Raw genomic sequence first — 23561 nt, 5'->3', positions numbered from 1 at the left:
GTTATTTTTTCATATTTTTTAAAAGAAAAAGGGTGCCAATGTTAAATGTATGAAAAATCTAGAGAAAATTATTTCCCGCCAAATTTTCAATGGCTTCTATCTCAAAAAAAACAAAACACACAGACCCTTCTTTTTTTCTGCTTTTTTAGTTCCTTTATTTATATACTATCATTTTAGAACAGTCTTTTAAAAAGCTTGTTATTTTAAAACAGAGTAGCGAACATCCGTAAATGTCAAATGACGTACAAATATTCTTTAGGTTAGTATGTAGGCTTTTGCATAACCATAAAATCAAATATCCACAAAAATACAATATTTTCACAACCCACGAATATTGGTATGTACGTAAATAAATGAATCCATATTATTTTGGTAAAGCATTCTTTCCAATTTTGTGCTAAAAAATGTTCCTATTGAATTTACATGCCAAAGCGCCCTTTTTGAGATAATCCAGCCTGACCTTTTCAAAATATTTCTTAAAACTATTCCATAATAGTAGCTGCTCAACTTCAACATGTGTGTAATCTTCCCATGAATTACAAGTACACAAAATAGGTAACAACTTTTCCTCATCCCCCCCTTCTTTCTGACATTACCAAACTATAAGCTGATTTTGATGTCATCTAACAAATGAAAATATTTCATAACACACATTATAAATCTTACTTCTTGTAACAGTTCTTGTTTCATAAGAAGAATCATCAGATTTGCCAGCAAACTGTTTACAGGTCTGTAAGAAACTAGAAGACTTTGATGCGACTGGCTGTTGCACTTGTGTTGTCCCTTCTGTACTATGAAACAGATCTGAAATTTATAAATATTAAACCAAATAAACATATAAGTAAAGTAAATTCAAAGTGATAAAGTATAAAATGGATCCTGCAAGTGATGAAAGAACCACTGTATAATAGGGTGCACTTGAATGATTTGGAGTTGTAACATTCAGGTCATCAATCCTGTCTTTTATTTTACTTAGTACACAACTGTATAATAGGGTGCACTTGAATGATTTGGAGTTGTAACATTCAGGTTAACAATCCTGTCATTTATTTTACTTAGTACACAACTGTATAATAGGGTGCACTTGAATGATTAGTTGTAACATTCAGGTTAACAATCCTGTCATTTGTTCTACATAGTACTTCACTGTACAAACAATGCAGGTAATTTGCAGGCTGTTATTTCAGGGTGAAACACCAACAATTACCAGCATACACTGGGAAAATTCACTATCAAGAGAGGTTTCTTTAATGGAATGGTCTAGTGTTGTTTGTACTAGCTGACTGTCTTCCATCAGTGATTTTGCTGGTTTTTTTCAAAACTAACCCCATCATTTTTTTTTGTTGGAAATTTCAAATAATAACTGTTCATCAATTTAATTTTCATATTTTTAAAGATCCATTCTAACTTGTCTAACCTCTGATTTGATTTCAAATCATTTCCTCTGTATATTTTTTTGAACATATCTAATATTTTTTGCTGACCTTTGGAGTCTTTGTTGCAGTTTTTTAACGTAGTATTTAGAATGGTGCAACAATCTCAATTGGAAGGGAAGTTTTTTAACGTAGTATTTTGAATTGTGCGACAATCTCAATTGGAAGGGAAGTTTTTTAACGTTGTATTTTGAATTGTGCGACAATCTCAATTGGAAGGGAAGTTTTTTAACGTAGTATTTTGAATTGTGCGACAATCTCAATTGGAAGGGAAGTATTTTAACGTAGTATTTTGAATTGTGCGACAATCTCAATTGGAAGGGAAGTTTTTTAACGTAGTATTTTGAATTGTGCGACAATCTCAATTGGAAAGGAAGTTTTTTAAAGAGGAAACAAATGGAAACATATAACAATATCTTGACAACAAAAATAATGTGTGTTACAAACAACACATTAATTCTGATCAAAATCTCAAAATTTTTCATGATATAAAAAATAACATTGGGGATGGAAACACGATAGTTATGTACATTTATAACATGTTTAACCCCACATCATTCTGTATGTCAATGTATGTGCCTGTCCCAAGTCAGAAGCCAGCTGTAATTCAGCGGTTGTAGTTTTTTGCTGAATATCATATTTGTTTCTCATTTATTATTTTGTACATAAACTGGGCCGTTACTTTAATTGTGTTACATTTTAACATTTGTCATATCAGGGACTTTCATAGCTTTGCTATGCAGTATGGGTTTTGCTCATTGTTGAAGGCCATACAGTAACATATAGTTGTTAACTTCTATATCATTTGGTCTCTGATGGGTAGTTGTCTCATTGGCAATCATACCATATCTATTTATTTTTATTTTGGGATGATTCAGAGCTAGACATATAATATAGACTTTAAAGACAACTGCCTGATGTTGAAGATGTAGCCCTCAAAATGAATTTGTTGGTTTTTGTCTTTGGGTTGCTGTCTCAATGTTGTATACATGTTTTTATTCATATAAACAAAGATAAAAACAACTAAAGACACAAACCTTTAACTCCTTTATGTTTAGGAATCTTAGGGACCTCGGCCTGTTGTATAACATGATCAGTTGTTGCTTGTCTTATCATCTGTTTTAACTGTGGGTATCTAAGTACCATGTTGTCTTTAGACTGTTCGTACTCCTGATCAAGTTGATGTATGACATCGTAGGTCACTTTGTACTTCTTCTTCAGATCGTTAAGTATCTTACATAATCTTTGGTTCTCTATCTTCAACCCATCCTTTGTCTGTGTTGAAAGTTTCTGAACTAAAATGAACATTACCATGATAAAGATTTTTTCATGGATTAAGGAAAGTGAATATTTGATTTTGTGGTTTTGCAAAGGCTAGATAAAAACCTAAAAAAATAGAAAGTTAATTAGCGCTGAATTGAACATTTAAATTCATGGTTTACCGATATTACCAACGAAATCCACAACAAAAATTAGTATCCCATGAATAATAATGAATCCACAGTATTTAACTCTTTTTCTATTTTTTCAAAAGCTCTCCAAGTGGTGATCTCTGATCAGTGACAACCGATAATCATGATCATAATTATTTTGGTTGAATAGTTGATCTATTTCAGTGTAAAATTACAAATGTACATGGTTTTATTCTCATTTGATATTAAAATTACAGGTTTGTGAACAAGTGAAATTCTTTCCTTCAATAATATGAATAACCAGCATTACCTTAATGGGGATGGGGTCATGGATCAAAGTAATTATAATTGACTGTAATAGTGTATTTTTTCAATTACATGTCCCCAATGATTCTATCAGCACAAGGCTGAGGGAAGAATGATCTTTTAATGGAACGACCTTGAGTGACCTATATATACATGTATAAATAGAAAGGTATGTATGTTAATGAGACAACAACCAAATGATCCTTTGAATAAACTTACTCTTAAATATAAACTAGAGGCTCTAAAGAGCCTGTGTCGCTCACCTTGGTCTATGTGCATATTAAACAATGGACACAGATGGATTCATGACAAAATTGTGTTTTGGTGATGGTGATGTGTTTGTAGATCTTACTTTACTGAACATTCTTGCTCCTTACTATTATCTCTATCTATAATGAACTTGGCCCAGTAGTTACAGTGGAAAATATTTTGTAAAAATTTACAAAAATTTACAAAATTTATGAAAATTGTAAAAAATTGACTATAAAGGGCAATAACTCCTTAAGGGGTCAATTGACAATTTTGGTCATGTTGACTTATTTGTAGATCTAACTTTGCTGTACATTATATAATATTCAAGATAATAACCAAAAGCTGCAAAATTTTCTTAAAATTACCAATTCAGGGGCAGCAACCCAACAACATGTTGCCTGATTGGTCTGAAAATTTCAGGGCAGATAGATCTTGACCTAATGAACAATTTTATACCATCAGATTTGCTTTGGTTTCAGAGATATGAGCCAAAAACTGCATTTTACCCTATGTATTATTTTTTGCCATGTCGGCCATCTTGGTTTGCGGGCAGGGTCATCGGACACATTTTTTAAACTAGATACCCTAATGATGATTGTGGACAATTTTGGTTAAATTTGTCTTAGTAGTTTCAGAGGAGAAGATTTTTGTAAAAGATTACAAAAATTTACGAAAAATGGTTAAAAATTGACTATAAAGGGCAATAACTCCTTAAGGGGTCAACTGACCATTTTGGTCAAGTTGACTTATTTGTAGATCATACTTTGCTGAACATTATTGCTGTTTACAGTTTATCTCTATCTATAATAATATTCAAGATAATAACCAAAAACGGCAAAATTTCCTTAAAATTACCAATTCAGGGGCAGCAACCCAACAACGGGTTGTCCGATTCATCTGAAAATTTCAGGGCAGATAGATCTTGACCTGATAAACAATTTTACCCCATGTCAGATTTGCTCTAAATGCTTTGGTTTCAGAGATATAAGCCAAAATCTACATTTTACCCCTATGTTCTATTTTTAGCCATGGCGGCCATCTTGGTTGGTTGGTGGGGTCATCGGACACATTTTTTAAACTAGATACCCCAATGATGATTGTGGCCAAGTTTGGTCAAATTTGGCCCAGTAGTTTCAGAGGAGAAGATTTTTGTAAAAGTTTACGGACGACGGACGACGGACGCAGGACGACGGACGCAAAGTGATGAGAAAAGCTCACTTGACCTTTCAGGTCAGGTGAGCTAAAAAGAAGATGGGCAAGCCGCCGGGCCCGGGGTATGATTGCCAATGAGACAACTCTCCACAAGAGACCAAATGACACAGAAATTAACAACTATAGGTCACCGTACGGCCTTCAACAATGAGCAAAGCCCATACCGCACAGTCTTAAAAGTTTATCCATGTAACATCTTTGAATATAGTTTTTATTGGTACTAACATTGATTTTGTTTTTGATACATTAAATCATTACTGCATGAACACAGTAATAAATTATATTGGTCCAACATCCTGTTGATGCTATTTACAGCACATTATACTTATATTAATTTGGCATTGCACAAGGTCATGCTTGCCCAGACTGTTTATGACATCTTCATACTTAATCTGTTGAATTTGTACTGATTGATACTTTTGCCTGGGAGAACTTTATATTTTAGTTGTAATTTGTTCTGAACTAGCTATCAGTAACCGTGAGTACTCTTAGATCAGCACTTTGTGATTTTTGTCTTTATGTTAGTTGTTTTTCATGCTTTGTGCCAATCTGACGAGTCAAGCCATTTTCAACTGATTTTTATATTTTCCTTATTTTGTGATGTCACACAAATGTCACAGGTAAGGGGAGGGTTGAGCACTCACAAACATATTTAACCCTGCCACATTCTGTATGTCCCTGTCCCAAGTTGTCTGTTTTATTTTTTTGGTTTTTGTTTGTTCTTTTATTGTAAACAAGGCCATGGGTATCCTTGTTTGACATTTTCTCATTTTTTTAAGATATATGATTTGCTCATTGTTGAAGGCTTTAGGGTGAACTATAGCTGCTTACATTCTTTGGGTTCTGGTGTATAGTTGTCTTATCAGCAATCACATCCCTTTATCTTAATATTAAAGTTTTGTTTCTTACCTTATCAACTTGTCATGATTTTTTCCTGCATGACCTTTAAACCTACTTAAGTTTTGTTTTACCTTTAACATGTTTTATTTTTCCTGAATGACCTTTAATTTGAACTTAGGTTTCCTATCTTTCCTTTTTTTGTCACAAGTTGTTCCCACAATACCTTTGAACTTACCATTGCTTGTTTCTATCATTTACTTGTCATAATTTGTTCTAAACTGACCTTTGAACTTACCCAAGTTTTTTTCTTTTATTTGTTATGATTTGTTCCTACATGACCTTTAACACATGTTTAAGTTATACTTACCTAAGTTTTGTTTATTTCCTTTACTTGTTCCCGACATTTCTCAGATCATTTGTTCTGTGCATTATTCAGTCTGAAATTAACATATAAATTAGTTTTATTGATCTTTTTTTCTCCCAACAATTTCTACATTGTAGCTAGTCATAATGTAACAGATGTTATTAATGTTTTAACAACAAAATACAATGCCTAAAGTATATGGATAGATTTGGTTAAGATACTTATCAATTCACAATAGGATTATATAGGCATCACAACAATATTACATATTTTTAAATGGCATGACCATCATTCAATATACACAATTAAATAGGGGATGCCGATGATTGTCAATTTTTTTGCTGGGACAGGAAACCTCTCACACCCTCCCTTGCCCCCTGTAATCACAGCCAGTGTCTCATTGTATTAGACAATACTTTTAAAGAATTCATAGTATATGTATTATGATTATAATACATAATTTGACCCCTTTGTGACTTGTACATCAGTCAGAGATATAACTCTATAGGGTTATTACAGAAAATAACTTGCGGGTGTTATTACAGATACTTTCATGAGTTGTCTACTCTTTATTCCTTTAATTTTCTAAATCTGCAATAACATATGTTTGTTATTTGTAAAATAAATCAAAAATATTTTAATTTATAATGGGCTCTAGGGAACTCTTGAGACTTTGCGCAGAAACTAAATGCATAGCCTTGATAATTAATTTTCTAAATAAATTAATACTTTTTTGATTAACCATGGTATATCAATGATACAAGGCTTTTAAGGGATAAAATTAGCTGTAATAACATAGCTTAGTTATTAAAGGAATGTAACCTATTATATGAGACACTTGGGACGTCTTGCTGGGAAGCTTACACAGAACCTCATTACATGCTCTGGTCATTATTTCTTACAATAAATTAAAATACATTGTAATTAAGCATGATGTATGTCTGAGAAAATGTTTTGGAGTGATATAGAGAAGCTGTGATAACACCCTTTAGTTATTACAGGCATATTTTTTTCTGTAATAACATATAGGTGTACTATGCAAAATTGGCAAACTATGAACTGTTATATCTTTCTGTAGTTAAGTATACATAAAGACAATAGTAATATCAATAGAACTTGTATGCATTTTAAATAAACTAGTGATGTATATTGTCCCTTTGAAACATGTAACATACATATGTTATCACAGATCTTTGATTTTTTAGACCACAATAACAAATGTATGTTATTTTTCTGTAATAATCCTGTAGAGTTATATCCCTGACTGTTCATGTAGTACTAGACAGTAGTTCTAAAAAAAATTCTTACTGCCATTTTTTTTTTGTGAGGCACATGGTTTTCTGGACACAAATTATTTCTCAACATGTTCTATAACATACAAGGTGATACAGGCAATATTAAATGTAGGTACAAGATTTGTTTTTAAAAGGAATGTTGTCAATTTTTTTAATAGAAACAATAACATGAATAATAAACAAACTATTTATGTATTTACTATTTACATTACTTTACTTTTTGTCTGAAGCATGTGATTTTATCATGTTTATTCAAGAAATTTAATTAAGAGTCAACTTTTTGAATTACAAATGCTCCCCATTCCCCCCTCCCCACAATCAAAACTGGTTGATGCATTACAATAAAGATTTACATATTGCATTGTTTTTGATACTAGATGTTATTGTTTTTGCTTTGTTGGTTTGCTGTCTCCTGACATAATGTATTCGCAGCATTTGTTCTTCATAGAAATAATATACATGTACCAACTTACAATATTACTTTATCATGTTTATAAGCTGAAAGGTCATTGTATTCCCAAATGAACTAAAAAATCTGATCACATTTTCATAAACACCAATTTATATGTACATGATATACACTGTGATTGTACATGTATTAACAAATGAACATCATTATTGGGGACATTTAGATTAATAGAATACCTAAATTTCCTCACAATCAATATTTATAATGGTTTTTTTCAGACAATTTTTTTCTTATACTAATCAATTTGATTAATTTTCAATTTTCATGATTTTAGGAGGAAAAAGTACAATGTATGCAACTGCAAAATTATGTATAGATGTATATGTTCTTATTTATTTAAAACATGTTTGTGCTTATTTCAGTGATCCCCAAATGTGAACCTCAAACATTAACAATAGCCATTAGATGTAATGATTTCCTGTTTCGATCAATGTTTGTTGGCGGTGTCAAATAAACTTTTCTTTACATTACATGCATTGAATATCAATTGATAGCATGGATAGTGTTGCAAAAGTTAAATGTTAAAAATGCACTTTGTGTTTGTGCAACATGTACAACAGCTTTAAATTTCCTTGTTGCAATAAAATCAATTACAACATTTGAATTAAGTAAATTATCAATTATAATTTGTCATCTGTACATTATGTCCCCTTCTTGAATATGCATGCAATATTTGCCACTGGACATTAAGTAAACAACAATTAATATTCTCAATAAATATATATGAATGTAAAAATTGTCAGTGGGATTTCAGCAAAACCTCTTATTAACAATTATTCAATTATTTTTTAAGTCATGTAATTAAGTCATTCAGGGGTAGTACTTGTTCAACATCAGCTGAACATGTTCAAGTAAATTGAATTTACTGGTGCAAAGGTAACTTACTGTAAATTCAGAAATTATTACGTGCATTTATTATTACGATTTTGTCATTTTAGACTAAAATGCGATTTTAATTTTTGCGATATTGAGAAAAATCCTGTTTAATTCATATAAAAAATTTCAAAATGCGAGTTTGAATTATTGCGATTATAACCCTGTCGCATTTTTCGCAATAATAAAAACATCGCAATAATTTCTGAATTTACAGTATTTTGGAGCAGACTGACAGTTTTTTTTTTCTTTTCTTTTACTTACACAAGCAAGAAAGTCATATTTTTTTTTCTCTTTTCCTGATTTTCTCTACAACTACAAAAAAAAATATACATGTACATAATACATGTAATAACTCTAAAAGAATGTTTAATAAACAGCTGCGCCATGAGCGCATGATACGCTCTTCGATTTTTCAATAGATATAAACCAGTCACCAAAGTTTCATGAAAGCTGCTCAAAGCATTTTTGAGTAATTATCCGAAAACTGGAAAATCCCCCTTCTTTAACATGTTTAATGAATTAAAACCCATAACTCGGAAACGTAAAATTTAAATTTATAAAAATCGAAAGGGAGCTCTAATCAATACACATAAACAATTCACCAAAGTGTCATGAAAACTGTTCAAAGCATTTTTGAGTTATTGTCCAAAAACTGGAAAATCCCCCTTTTGTAATGAATAAAACCCCATAACTCGGAAACATCAAATCCAAAATTTATAAAAATCTTAAGGGATCTCACATCAATAGATATAAGTAATTCACCAAAGTTTCATGAAAACTGTTAAAAGCATTTTTGAGTTATTGTCCGAAAACTGGAAAACCCCCCTTTTTTAATGAATAAAACCCCACAACTCGGAAACGTAAAATCCAAAATTTATAAAAATCAAAAGGGAGCTCACGTAAATAGATATAAACAATTCACCAAAGTTTAATGCAAATTGGTTATAGCATTTTTGAGTTATTGTCCGACATGTTGATGACAGACGGACAATGGTATACCATAATACGTCCCATCCCGTAAACGGCCGTATAAAAACTACTTGTAAGTTGTAGAAGAAATTTTGGAGAAGCATACTGAAATGATCCTGTTCATCATGTCTTTACCCTAAATCGTGCATTGGATACATGTGTATTGATATATATTTTAGCATTTTAGTTTGGGAAAACATGATTTTTTTATAAGGTGTTATTGGCTTTGAAAATGATGAACTAGCTTTCAGTAACTGCTAGTACTCTTAAATCTGCATTTTGAAAAATTTATTACATGTAACATGTGTAAGACAAATACAAGTTACAAGAAAGTCCATATAGTGATTAACAGATAAGATGCAGTGAACATGTACAGTCACTACCAGATGATGTTATTTGTGATGTACAGGTAAGCAGGGTCCAACACTAACTTGCATTACTTTTGTTAATATTAACAAATAAAATGCCACATCATGCATGTCATGCAATCTGAGCACTTTGGTGACATAAAATTGTTTACTGTTATATATGTGTTTTATTTTAGGGGAATTACATGTGCATGTCATGCATGTAGGTTATTCAGCAACTTATTCTCTCCAGAAAAAATTAAAACAAAGTTAAACAAATCAATATTCATTATTCAGTCAGGGGACTTATTGAAATAAGTGATTTTTAAATCACTTATTTAAGTAGCAAATTCGAAGTTTTGTCACAAATTGTGATTTTGTAGTTTTACCAAAATTTTAAATACATAGGTTTAGATAATATCTTTTCATTAGTAAAATTGAAAAAAATGAACTTTTTGCTTCTTTTAAGCAGCAAGGTTTATGCCTTTGCTGCAATCATTTGGCTGCAAATTCTGTTTTAGTTGAAAAAATGCTATAAAAATGGCTTTACATAATGAACTGATACTTTCTTAACAGTTTTTTCCCAGCAGTGGGAGTATTTTTCCTATAAAATTCAAGGTTTCATCTTAAAGATTATGTAATAAAATTCTACTGTTCGCGATCAAAATTTCACTGTTCGGGAGTGTTGAAATTAGTGGGGGTTATTAAAATAATGATACTTAAAGAAGTGATTTTTTGGAAGGAAATTGAGGTATGATACTTAAACAAGTGATTTTTATGTCATTATCCTAGATTTAGTACAAGGTCATCACCTGACATGACCCGGTCATCCTATCAACACAGATGTTGGTTCTGATAACATAATTAGTCCCTGGATCATTGGTATTCTATATTTAAAGCTACAATAAAATTAAATCACTTAGTCTAGATATTGATTTGTACTACTTAAATAGGTGATTATTAAAGAAAGACAACTCTTACTTCTAACCTTTATGGACATAATGATACTTGTAAGTAAGTTCCCTGACTGTTATTATTCAGGATTTTTTTATTTCATCAGTTCTAGAAAGAGTCTTTCAGACTTCAAATGCCAACAATCCTCATGACATCATTTCCAACTTGGCAGGCATCAGTAACAACATATTGAAATTTGAAAAGCATTGGTAAAACAGTTCATACGTTATTGCACAGAAAGAACATAAACTCATTATAAAGTGTAATTTTTTAATGTATCAACACGAGACAAAAAATAGAAACATGTGTGTTTGCCTGTCCCAAGTCAGGAACCTCTAGCTTTTGTTAGTCTTTTGTGTTTTTTTTTAAAATTCGGTTCATTTGTATCATTTGGGGTTTAGTGTGGCATCCATTTTGCTGAACTTCTAAGGTAGTATTATATGTATTATTGAGTAAGGGACAACAAAAGCCCACCTCTGGGAGCGGGATTCTCTCGCTGAGTTGAAGACCCATTAGTGGCTGTGGGCTGTTTTCTACTCTTTGGTTGAGTTGTTGTCTCTGACACATTCCCCAATTCAATTCTCTATTCTATTACGATGTTAACTGTACCCCAAACTGTCCCTAATTTTTGAGAGCTGTCCCTAACTTTTATGACACTGAAAATTGGGTAAATTATATTTTCACCAGTATTATTCTTGACAGCGATGTTCTTTTAGTGCAACCCCTATCTTAATGCTGAAAAACGTCCACAAGTACATATGTACATGTATTGTGAAAAACTGATTAAAAACATATCAGTCTGACAAAAACAACTTTGAGAAAAAAATATTTTTGCAGAACAACCGAACCTATTTATTTTCAGAAGGTTACAGTAAACACACATGTATTTTTTTTTTTTGCCTTAGGATGACAATTCTTGAAACCCTGAGATTAAGGGTTTCCATTCATGTATTTTCACAAATTAGGCGTTGCGAGCATGAACCACTGGCAGAAAGATAAATGAGGCTAGAGTCATAAGGTTTGACCAGGTCATTAGATGACTGTGACATGTCTTGGTGACAGGCAAGGAACTGGCCAGAGGGTATCCGAGCGAAAGACTCAGGGATTGTCCAGTAGTAGATCTGTGAGCTGTTCAGACAGATGAATGGTATGCAGGGGGGATAAAGAAAAGGGGGGAGAGTGCTGTATAACTTGAGATATACATTTGTAAAGGTAGTCTAACTGGTTGAGGTAGGGAAGATCTTCTTTAGCTCCATGTATTTTCACAATAATACCATCCCTAGACCACAGGCAATTTTTTTCTGTCAATGGGGGGTTTACTATCCGCACTTGTACGAAAAATCACAATGACAATAATTATTGACCTTTTTTCAGACCATTGAATTTCTAATTCCTTGACTTTCGGTAAACTTTAGTTTTGTAGGAAGTAAATATAACTGTGCAATCTGATTTGTCAAATTTTTCTGGTTACCTGTTTCATTTTACTAGTTACCAGATCAAAAACTAAACTTTAAACTAAATAGAATAACCATGTTAGAATTCTCTTCAATAAATATACTAGATATCTTTATTAATTTCAGTCTTTGCAAAAGAATAAAGGTTTTATTTTTCAAAGCAATTTGAATTTATTTGTTTAAAATGTATCCAGTCCGAACTGGAAGTCAAGGATCCGAATTAGAAATTCAATGGTCTGGGAAAAGGTTAATAATTATAGTCACAAGTGTGTTATTCTGTTAGGAATCCAGGTCCGTTCGCCCTGGGTCCGTTCGCCCTGGGTCCGTTCGCCATGTGTCCGTTTGCCCTATTTTTTTATTTTATATTGTAGTCTTGTTGTTTATTGTAAATTATTTGAATAAAGTACATGTATGTTCAAATTTGTTGAAAGTTTCTCCGAATATTTGTGTTATAATGCTACTGCCAGATAGATATTTTTCTTTGATTTGCACTGAAATGTACAGGAATACAAGATATTTGATACATGTATATTAACACAACTGTAAATCAAGTTATCACATGATCAGTTTGTGTTTTTTTTTCATACATTTTAACCAATTTCAAAACATGCAAAACAACCATATGCATTAACAGTAATAACAAGATCCAACTTGAACTTAGTCATGTTAGTCCTTTGCATCACGCACCAGTTGTGTCTAACACTATTTTTTTAAAGAGCACTGAATTGAAATATTCTATATAAATAAAATCTAAAAGGACACAATAAAACAGCCATTCACCATTGTTCACTCTACATTTCTACACCATGATTTACTAAACAAAACAAATTTAAGATGAAAGAAGCCAAGTTGTATTACAATTCAAAATCAATGTTTTCACTCATTCCAAGCTGACTAGTTTATTTAAAAAAGTGATTCTAAATAAAATCATATGTAACAATGAAGCCAATTAATGCTCCAAAACAAGCCATTAATTTTTAAATATTTTGGTATCGGGTCCGTTCGCACCCTACACGTTCGCCCCCTGGGTCCGTTCGCACCCTTTTTTTTTTATTCAAAAACCCGATGAATTATAAGATGTTTTTTAAGATGTTTATCTCAAAATAAAGAAAAATTCGACAATTTTTGAATTTTTTAAATGAAATATTGTTTTAAATTGATTTGATGATTAATTATTTATCATGTTTATGATTACTGTTAATTATATATGGTGTTTACACAGCTAAACTTGATGTAAATTCTGCATGTAGTTATATTAGCATGTATTTAACTTGGTATGAGTAAAAACAATTAAGATTCAAAATGTTATTGTTGTTGAGTTTAAAGCGGTTTGGTATCTTAACATTTAAATAATATTCAACACAAAAAACCTTTTTTAGAAAGTCACTTTATTTTGAAACAATGAAAAAAAAAAAAAAAAAACAGCAATACACTAACCAAAACACGATTAAAAAGATATTCAACACAAAAAACGTCACTTTATTTTGCATGTTTTTAAACAATGAAAAAAAAACTTATTTATAGCAATACAATAACCAAAACACGATTAAAAAATTATTCAACACAAAAATCGTTTTTAGAAAGTCACTTCATTTTAAAACAATGAACAAAAAAAATATTTATAGCAATACACTAACCAAAATACGATTGAAAAATTATTTAAGACAAAATCAATAAAAAGGGTGCGAACGTGTAGGGTGCGAACGGACCCGGGGTGTGAACGTGAAAGAGGGCGAACGTGAATGGGCGCGAACGGACCCGGATTCAAATATTTTCATGGGTTTTTTTTCATGACTTTTGAGAATTATATATTTTCTTTAATATTTAACTTATAAATTAAATATCTGAATAAGTTTATAAAACCTTATATAACTAATACCATTAATATTTATTACATGTATGTACATTTATAAAAGTAGGGCGAACGAACACAGGGCGAACGGACCTGACACCTTCTGTTAGAGGGGTATATTCTCAATTTAAGGTATGTGAAACATGTTTAATGCATATGGTAAAGATAAATCATGATCAATTACCAGCAGACTGATGTGTGTTTATTCATGAGAAATGCAAGGGAATGTTAGAAATTATTGGTTGAACCGAAGACTTAGAAAATTTTCTTTAGCTACATTGTAACTTGTGATTTTTCATACAAGTGTGGATATTAAACCCCAGCATTGACAGAAACAAGTGCCTGTGCCCTAGACCCCTCATGAACCTTTGTGTATGTACTTAGGTCCTTAGATGTATTTCTATGGTCCTAATTTAGGCAATTATTGGGATCCTACAAATGTATATCTAAATAATTATTAGAACTGAAGACAGAGGACTCAGGACTATTAGTCTACTGTGTTAAAGTTTTTCACTTGTTTTATAAAATTGAGAATGGACATGATGGAAATGGGGAATATGTCAAAGAGACAACAACCTGACCAAAGAGCAGACAACAGTGAAGGCCACTAATGGGTCTTCACTGCATGCGCGAAAATTACGCACCCGGAGGTGGTCCTCAGCTGGCCCGGTATCGGGTCCGTTCGCGCCCAATACACGTTCGCACCCTACACGTTCGCTCCCCATACGTTCGCTCCCTAGGTCCGTTCGCACCCTACACGTTCGCACCCTATATTTATAGCAATACACTTACCATGCTTACCATTTATTCAACACCAAAATAACGTTGTCAGATTCGCACTTTATTTACTAGAAACAATGAAAAATATTTATAACAATACACTAACCAAAACATGATTAAAAATTATTCAACACTAAAATAAAATACTGGTCGTCAGAATCTCACTTTATTTAAAAACAATGAAAAAAAAATGTTTATAGAAATACATCTAACATGACACAAAAAAAAACCTTGCCAGAATCTCACTTTATTTAGAAACAATGAAAAAATACATATTAATAGCAATACACTTACCAAAACTCGTTTACAAATTATTAAACACAAAACCAATAAAAATTGGGCGCGAACGTGTAGGGTGCGAACGGACTTTGGGTGCGAACGTGTTGGGTGCGAAAGTGAAAGGGGGCGAACGTGATTGGGCGCGAACGGACCCGGATTCAGCTGGCCCCTAAATAAAATTGTGTGCTAGTTCAGTGAAAATGGACGTCACACTTAACTCCAAAACATATAAATGAACTAAAATTAAAAAACATACAAGACTGACAAAGGCCAGAGGCTCCTGACTTGGGACAGGCGCAAAAATGCGGCGGGGTTAAACATGTTTTGTGAGATCTCAACCCTCCCCCTATAGTACCTGTAGTCAATGTAGAAAAAAGAAACACATAGCAATACGCACAGTAAAACTAAGTTTAAAAGAAGTCCGAGTCCGATGTCAGAATAGGTAACAAAAGAAACTAAGCAAAATAGCATTGCATGTTTTGTATTTATACTTGTCACAAACTTTTTACGAAGTTTACATGAAGTTAAATTGTTTACATGGCAAATAAACCAGCATGATTTTCTAATTACAGTTAATACATTAATACCTCAACAGTCTGGATGAAAAACAGATCTACCGGCTTCAGTAATTGAGAAAATACTCAAAAATTCTTTCAGAAACATTTTTCGTGGGGAAAAAAAAACCGGAAGTAAATGACGTAACAGTAAAGTGAAGATTATGATATTCATCTAACACCACCTACAAAACCTGTAACTCAATTTTCCGTTTGAATCAGCCACAGCTAGCTAAATCCAGTTTCTTCTATTTTCCTTCATTAATAGTGAAAACAAACATACTGTATTCTGTATCCAATGAAATTCTGCCAATATAGGCACACCTCCGTATTTGGAGTAAAACAATAAACAAGAGGCTCTCAAGAGCCTGAATCGCTCACCTGTAATTTTTTGCTTAAATCTTTCATCGATGATTATTTTTGCTTTTTTTTCAATATATATTAATGAGTGGCTTAAAATGCCATTTAAATGTTATTTGTAATCTGTCTTATTTTCTTCAAAAGCCAAAAAATGCATTTTAACCCTATGTTCCATTTTAGCCATAGTGACTATGTTTCTTGACGTACAAGGAAATAAAATACAAGATACTCTGAAACTCTTTCAGCCCATTTTTGGCTGAATTTGATTCAGCAGTTTCAAAGGAGAAGACTTTTTAAAGTAAGCAAACTAGATTAGATAAACAAATTGTGAAAAATTGTCTTTAAAGGACAATAACTCCTTAAGGGGTCAATTGACAATTTTGGTCATAAAACTTATTTGTAGATCTTACTTTGCTGAACATTTTTGCTGTTTACAGTTTATCTTTATCTATAATAATATTCAAGATAATAACCGAAAACTGCAAAATTTCCTTAAAATCATCAATTCAGGGGTAATAACCTTAAAATCAGATACCCGATTTGGCTGATAATTTCAGGGCAGGTAGACCTTGACATAATGAATACTTTAACTTCTTGTCTAATTTGCTGTAAATGCTTTAGTTTTTGAGATATGTCAAAAACTGCATTTTACCCTATGTTCTATTTTTAGCCATGGGGGCCATGTTTTCTGAGGAAACAGAAAATAAAACACAAACTTTAATATGAGGAAGGCGCTACCTTGAATGCCAGCTTACCAAGACTATGTCCTACATATTGATTGATTGCTGGTTTGCTTAACGTCCAGTGGCAAATATTTCATGCATGTCAGGACGAATGTCCTACATATAGTTTTTGTCTAAAATAAAATAATAAGTTCAGATGGAAAATGTTAAGGGAACGATCATTGAACTTCAAAAGGCAGGATGGAGTAAGATTTTTTTTTCTTTAAAAATATTCTGATTCCCAAATTGATGAAAAACAAATATTCTAATCAAGCAGAGGACAAAAAAGTTTCTGAATCCAGATTATCCCCATACCTTCTAGTGTTAATTTTTTACCAAATAATTTTGATTGATAGCGTTGAAGCCTTTTGCGTGAAAATAAATCTTAAATCAAACAAAAAACCATTCCCCCACCCCCCGACCTTTTGAAGCTAAATGGTTGCACCCTTATTGTCCATATTTTTTTCTGCTGAAAATAAATTTATTGGTGACTTATCTAAATGACAATGCTTAAATTCATTATCTTGTGCCATTTTCAAATCCATTTTTCTTTCTTTGCAAATTTTACAAAATTTAAAACAATAAGACATTTGTTTAATTTCAAAACTATGAATACTGTTATACAATTCATAACTTTATTAAATTATTTTTTTGTTGATTTTCATGAAAAGGTGGAGGATTTGGAATATCTTTTTCATCAATATCTAAAAGTTGTAGCTGTTTTATTTTGTTTAGTATTGCAAACAACGCTTTCTGTTTGTTGAATTATTTTTACTTTCTAAATTAGCTGGATGTTCATATTGTGTTCCCAGTTTCCTGCATCTCATATATATGTGATCAGCAAGAGGATCATTCTGATTGTTAAAAGAAGAGTTTGAATTTACAGTGAGCCTGTTTAGAATAATGTTTTGATCAGGTTTTTCATTTTGCACTATTAGCATAAAGAACCATAAATAGGATTGTTAAGTTGATAATTTAAAGATTTTGCTATTTTCTAGGATGCTATTTAAAATTTGAGGGGAGAACACTGCTCAGCAGTATAAATGTATTCCTGATCATCTTCTGTTTGTGGGTTTCTACATCAATTTCATGTACTAATTCAGAGTCAGTTTTATGTCATTTTTGCATTTTGTTTTAGTAGCTTACTTTTCAAGTTTTTATACGACGGCAAAATAAAATTCAGAATGGAAATGGGGAATATGTCAAAAATTTGCTTTCGAGTAATGCAATCATGTCGCTTTTGTTGTCCGAAGACACATTTGGTTTCCAGACAATAACTTTAGTTTATGTAAATGGATCTCTATGACAATGTATGAAATTGTACCAGAAGGTTCAACTTCAATACACAAAAGGAAGGTTAGAATTGATTTTGGGGGTTATCATATGGTACAAACAGTTTACAAAAAATGGTTTAGGAGTCAGTGGTCAAAAACAACATTTTTGGGTTGTTTTTTTCATGATTTTTGGGGTTTTTCTCCAAATATTTACCATTTTTACATTGATTATTTCTCATTTATATATAAATGCAACAAATACTGATATGGCAGGAGATACACAGGAAACAGGGTGTGTAAATTATTTTATCGGTAATTTGTGCATTTTTCCTTTGATGTGTACTTCTTGATAATGTCGAAGTCGGTATCAGTGAACTGGTCATGATAAAGAAAATATATTGGGTCAGTTCGCAATTGACATGCGCGCATGCACCGCAAAAGGATCTTCTTTCCCTTTAATTCACAAAATTGCACATGATTGATTTTTTCGCAGAAACGCACAAGTTATTTCATGAACGAAACACTTGTCATTGTTTGAAACTTTCAGTAATAACAAGTTAGTTTAGCCTTTTTGAACGATTCACTGATTGTGTGAAAATTTGAACAGAAAATGTACGATAAACCTGATAAAATTGCGTTATCTGCAGAATTATTGATAGCTTTCCTTACTATCCACAAGGACATATAACTAACATATCGTCCATGCTATTCCGATCTGAGTTTTTATTCATACATAGTCTGGCATGGCTGGTGCTGTTCCAAGTTGTTTTCTTTCTCTGCATGTTTCTTGAGAAGTATTTGTTTGACCTGGTCAGTCACTATAAAGTGTTACAATTCATATTTAGACGCAACACATAAATAGTGACCAAAAAGGTACCGCTTTCACATGTATGACATGAGAGAATCTAGAAAAAAAATTAAATGTACACATAATTTTTCAACATTTTTGTGGGACTATCATATAAAATTAAGGAGATATGTAGTTGGAGACTGCTGCTGAATAGAAATGTTCGGCCTACCTGATACCTGTTTTCAAATTAGTCCATATTAAAGTTTGAAGGGTCCAAAATTACAATCTCATTAAAATCCGATGTTCTGATACGCTACACTCCATCAGAACATCGGATTTTAATGAGATTGCCAAAATTAACATAAATTATGTTTGATTTCAACTGACATAAAATTTTTGGTGTTTTTTATATGCTAAATCTACATCTGCGGTTGTATTAGGCTGTGCTTGGCGAAGCATTTTATTGCTTTTTTGTTTGTACAATATTTTATTTTGGTCATGAAAATTAACTTGAAGTTGTGAAGTTGCTTACATTTTTAAAAGATGATAATTAGATAACTTCGCATGGTGACAACACAGACGTTTTCGTAGATTTACTTTTTCCCAGGAATGCTTCATCTGTTGATATATTCTCATTGTGAACAATTTGTGTATATATATGAATATAGTAACCGATGTTGAAAGACATGTATAATGTCAAATCATAACAATACAAATTGTTTAGTCTCAAAGAAAACTTCCGCAGTTATTTTCATACGACCGCAAACAAATTTTGCGGTCGTATATTGGTATGAAGTTGGCGTCGTCGTCGTCGTCCGAAGACACATTGGTTTTCGCACTCTAACTTTAGTTTAAGTGAATAGATCTTTATGAAATTTTACCATAAGATTTAATACCACAAAAGGAAGGTGGGGATTGATTTTGGGGGTTATGGTACCAACAGTTAAGGAATTAGGGGCCAAAAAGGGGCAAAAAATAAGCAGTTTTGTAAATTCCAGACATAACTTGTGTGTTAGTGTATGGATCTCTCTGACATTGTACCACAAGGTTCCATATCACAAAGGGAATGCTGGGATTGATTTTGGGGGTAATTGCCTCCAAATTATAGGAATTAGGGGCCAAAAAGGGGCAAAAAACAAGCATTTTTCTAGTTTCATGACAATAACTTGTGTGTAAGTATATGGATCTCTCTGACATTGTACCACAAGGTTCCATATCACAAAGGGAATGCTGGGATTGATTTTGGGGGTAACTGCCTCTAAATTTTAGGAATTAGGGGCCAAAAAGGGGCAAAAAACAAGCAGTTTTCTAGTTTCATGACAATAACTTGTGTGTAAGTGTATTGATCTTTTTGAAATTGTACTGCAAGGTTCCATATCACAAAGGGAAAGCTGGAATTGAGTTTGGGGGAAATTGCCCTAAACGTTTAGGAATAAGGGGCCAAAAAGGGGCCAACAATAAGCATTTTTCTAGTTTACAGACAATAACTTGTGTTCTAGTGTATGGATCTCCCTGAAATTGTACTGCAAGGTACCATACCACAAAGGGAAGGCTGGGATTGAGTTTGGGGGTGATGAATCATAAGGGGGTTCAAAAAATTTGGGGGGGGGGGGATTTTTTTTTCCTTTTTTTTTCTTTTAGGTTTTCCATTTTAAATTGGTTATTTCTGATTTATATATAAAAGCAAATAATAATGATATGGTTTGAATAGGTAAATTAAAATTTTTTAAGTTCTTAGACCACATTCATTCTGTGTCAGAAATCTATGCTGTGTCAAATATTTAATTACAATCCAAATTCAGTGCTGTATCAAGCTTGAATGTTGTATCCATACTTGCCCCAACTGTTCAGGGTTCGACCTCTGCGGTCGTATCAAGCTGCGCCCCAGCGGAGCATTTTATTGTTGAATAGGTGCAAATTGGGAACTGTGACGTTATAGTCATAAGTGTTTATTGCTTTAATAGGTTGAAATGTGCACCTGATAAAAGTATTCAGTAGAGGGAAAATGTTTTGATCAGGTTTAAACTGACGCATAAAATATACAGGCGACTTCGGGAGGCAATTATTTATATTGCATCCAAATAATGTGTCGGCAGCTTGAACATGTTGAATTTCAAAGGATGTAGCCCACATACTTCCAAGTAACATGCTCTATACCTATCAAAAGTCATGGTATTATCATGGGTTATCATAACTCTATCTTCCCATAAAATCCTACTTTGGACAATATGGGTGCATACAATATATATGTACCTATAAATGTATCACTCAGACTCAAGTCTCCTTTTACAGCTGTTTTATGATTAAACTTAGAGAGTGAAAAAAAAACAGTCTCCATCTCCTGGGACTGTTTAAGGTAGATATATGTCATGATTAATGAAAAGATTTGTTGAGAATTTGTTAAAGGAAGTACAGTCTACAGATAGTGAATTTGAATATATTTTTTTTGTTTAAAACTTTTGTTAAGTTTTGAATTTCACCTGCATTTGTCTGTGAGCTTCAGGAATAACCGTGATCACATTCAACAGTATAACCAACTTCATTATCACTGTAACTTGATATGGGAAATTCTGTAGCAGATAAATGATAGTAGTCATCACTCATGGTCAACCAGACTTGTCCAGAGGCAGAGCACCGGATTTTACTACCTCCGGCTACGTTTCTCCCGAAATTTATTGCTTGCAGAGGGTTTTTCTGTGTTCCCATGGCTGGACGGAACTTTTACACTACAAATGTTATCATCAATTATGATATTGTAACTTTTAAATGAAGTACCTGTGGTTATTTTAGAAATTTGTCACTGATAATGGAAAGATGAAGCAGACGATAAACATGGTGTAAGATGTTGTTGTCCAAACTTCGGGTATTTCCGTGGTACAATAAAATTTAAATAAACTACACAAGTTACTAAAATTTCTAAATTCTTGTTTTTGTAAACAAATAAAAATTCATGTCGTATTTAACATCGAATTTATTCCGTTTTGTCCCGTTTTTTTCAAGATCGCGATTAAACGAGAATCTGGCAGCCATTAAAATATAAGGGTTAAACTAATGTCCTGACAATGTCCTGACGGATATTCCAATTCTAATTTCGTTTTCATTATTTGAAGAATTGACTTTATATTTGGAGCCAAGCAAGAATACAATATTTATTTAATAAATATAAGGAAAAAAAAGAAAAAAAAATATTTTTAAGAGTAAGATAACTTGACTTGATCAACTTCGAAATTAAAAAAAAAAAATCGTACGAGATTTAACGAGAGTGACGAAACTTTTTAGATTGATCATGTAGAGAGAGTTATCGTTCTTTATTCCAATGCGATGCTTCTACCATAAGTGCCAGCTAAAGCTGGCATAATATGAGGAAGGCGCTACCTTGAATGCCAGCTTACCAAAACTATGTCCTACATATTGATTGATTGTTGGTTTGCTTAACGCCCAGTGGCAAATATTTCATGCATGTTCAGGACGAATGTCCTACATATAGTTTTTGTCTAAAATAAAATAATAAGTTTAGATGGAAAATGTTTAGGGAAAGATCATTGAACTTCAAAAGGCAGAAGGAGGTATGGTATTTTTTTTTTGGTGTGTTGCAGGAAGCATCAAAGCAAAAATTTAAAATAGCCTTCCTGGACGTCATAATTATTTGGACTAGTATTTTTCTTTAAAAATTGATGACAAAAACACTCTGTTCAAGCAGAGGACAAAAAAAAATATTCTGAATCCAGATTTTCCCCATACCTTCTAGTGTTTATATTTTGACTAAATAATTTTGATTGATAGCATTGAAGTGCTTCACGTGTAAAAAATCTGACTCAAACAAAAAACCATACCCCCCTTTGAAGCTAAATGGTTGCTCCCTTATTGTTTTCTGCTGAAAATGAATTTATTGGTGATTTATATAAATGACAATGCTTACATTCATTATCTTGTGCATTTTCATATCCATTTTTCTTTCTTTGCAAATTTTATAAAATTTAAAACAATAAGACATTTGTTTAATTTCAAAACTATGAATACTGTACAGTTATACAATCCATAACTTTATTAAATTAATTTTTTGTTGATTTTCATGAAACTGGAGGATTTGGAATATCTTTTTCATCAATATCTAAAAGTTGTAGCGTTTTTTTTTATTTAGTATTGCAAACAACGCTTTCTGTTTGTTGAATTATTTTTACTTTCTAAATTAGCTGGTTGTTCATATTGTATTCCCAGTTTCCTGCATCTCATATATATGTGATCAGCAAGAGGATCATTCTGATTGTTAAAAGAAGAGTTTGAATTTACAGTGAGCCTGCTTAGAATAATGTTTTGATCAGGTTTTTTATTTTCATCTAAGCATATAAGGAACCATAAATAGGATTGTTAAGTTGATAATCTAAAGATTCATCTATTTTCTAGGATGCTATTTAAAATTTGAGGGGAGAACACTGCTCAGCAGTATAAATGTATTCCTGATCATCTTCTTTTTGTGGGTTTCTACATCAATTTCATGTACTAATTCAGAGTCGGTTTTATGTCATTTCTTGCATAATTTGTTTTATTAGCTTACTTTTCAAGTTTTTATACGACGGCAATATAAAATTGAGAATCGAAATGGGGAATATGTCAAAAATTTGCTTTCGAGTAATGCTATCATGTCGCTGTTGCTGTCCGAAGACACATTTGGTTTCCGGACATAACTTTAGTTTAAGTAAATGGATCTCTATGACAATGTATGAAATTGTACCAGAAGGTTCAATACACAAAAGGAATGTTAGAATT

The 23561-nt window shown here is 32.2% G+C and overlaps 1 protein-coding gene across 4 annotated transcripts in view; it reads right to left on the bottom strand.

Annotated features, from left to right (window-relative positions):
• LOC127709391 (uncharacterized) overlaps nt 1-15810 on the bottom strand; it is an 84235-nt gene extending 68425 nt beyond the window's left edge. For 3 of the 4 annotated variants that reach the window (XR_007985627.1, XR_007985628.1, XM_052214896.1), the window contains exons 1-5: nt 15682-15810; nt 8721-8771; nt 5823-5892; nt 2471-2728; nt 667-804 (exon numbers count right to left, since the gene is read on the bottom strand). Coding sequence is in view for 2 of the 4 variants with exons in the window: in XM_052214896.1 (XP_052070856.1) it covers nt 667-804; nt 2471-2728; nt 5823-5859 (433 nt within the window). In the remaining 2 variants the exon portion in view is untranslated. The remainder of the gene's footprint in view (nt 1-666; nt 805-2470; nt 2729-5822; nt 5893-8720; nt 8772-15681) is intronic. The other variant, XM_052214897.1, reaches the window with a different exon arrangement.
• Nucleotides 15811-23561: the final 7751 nt, after the last annotated feature.

Source organism: Mytilus californianus, unplaced genomic scaffold (assembly GCF_021869535.1).
Source record: "Mytilus californianus isolate M0D057914Y unplaced genomic scaffold, xbMytCali1.0.p SCAF_7, whole genome shotgun sequence".
NCBI classification, from domain to species: Eukaryota; Metazoa; Mollusca; class Bivalvia; order Mytilida; family Mytilidae; genus Mytilus; species Mytilus californianus.
The sequence above is the reverse complement of the archived record's forward strand: the minus strand, read 5'-3'. Positions and strand labels throughout refer to the sequence as shown.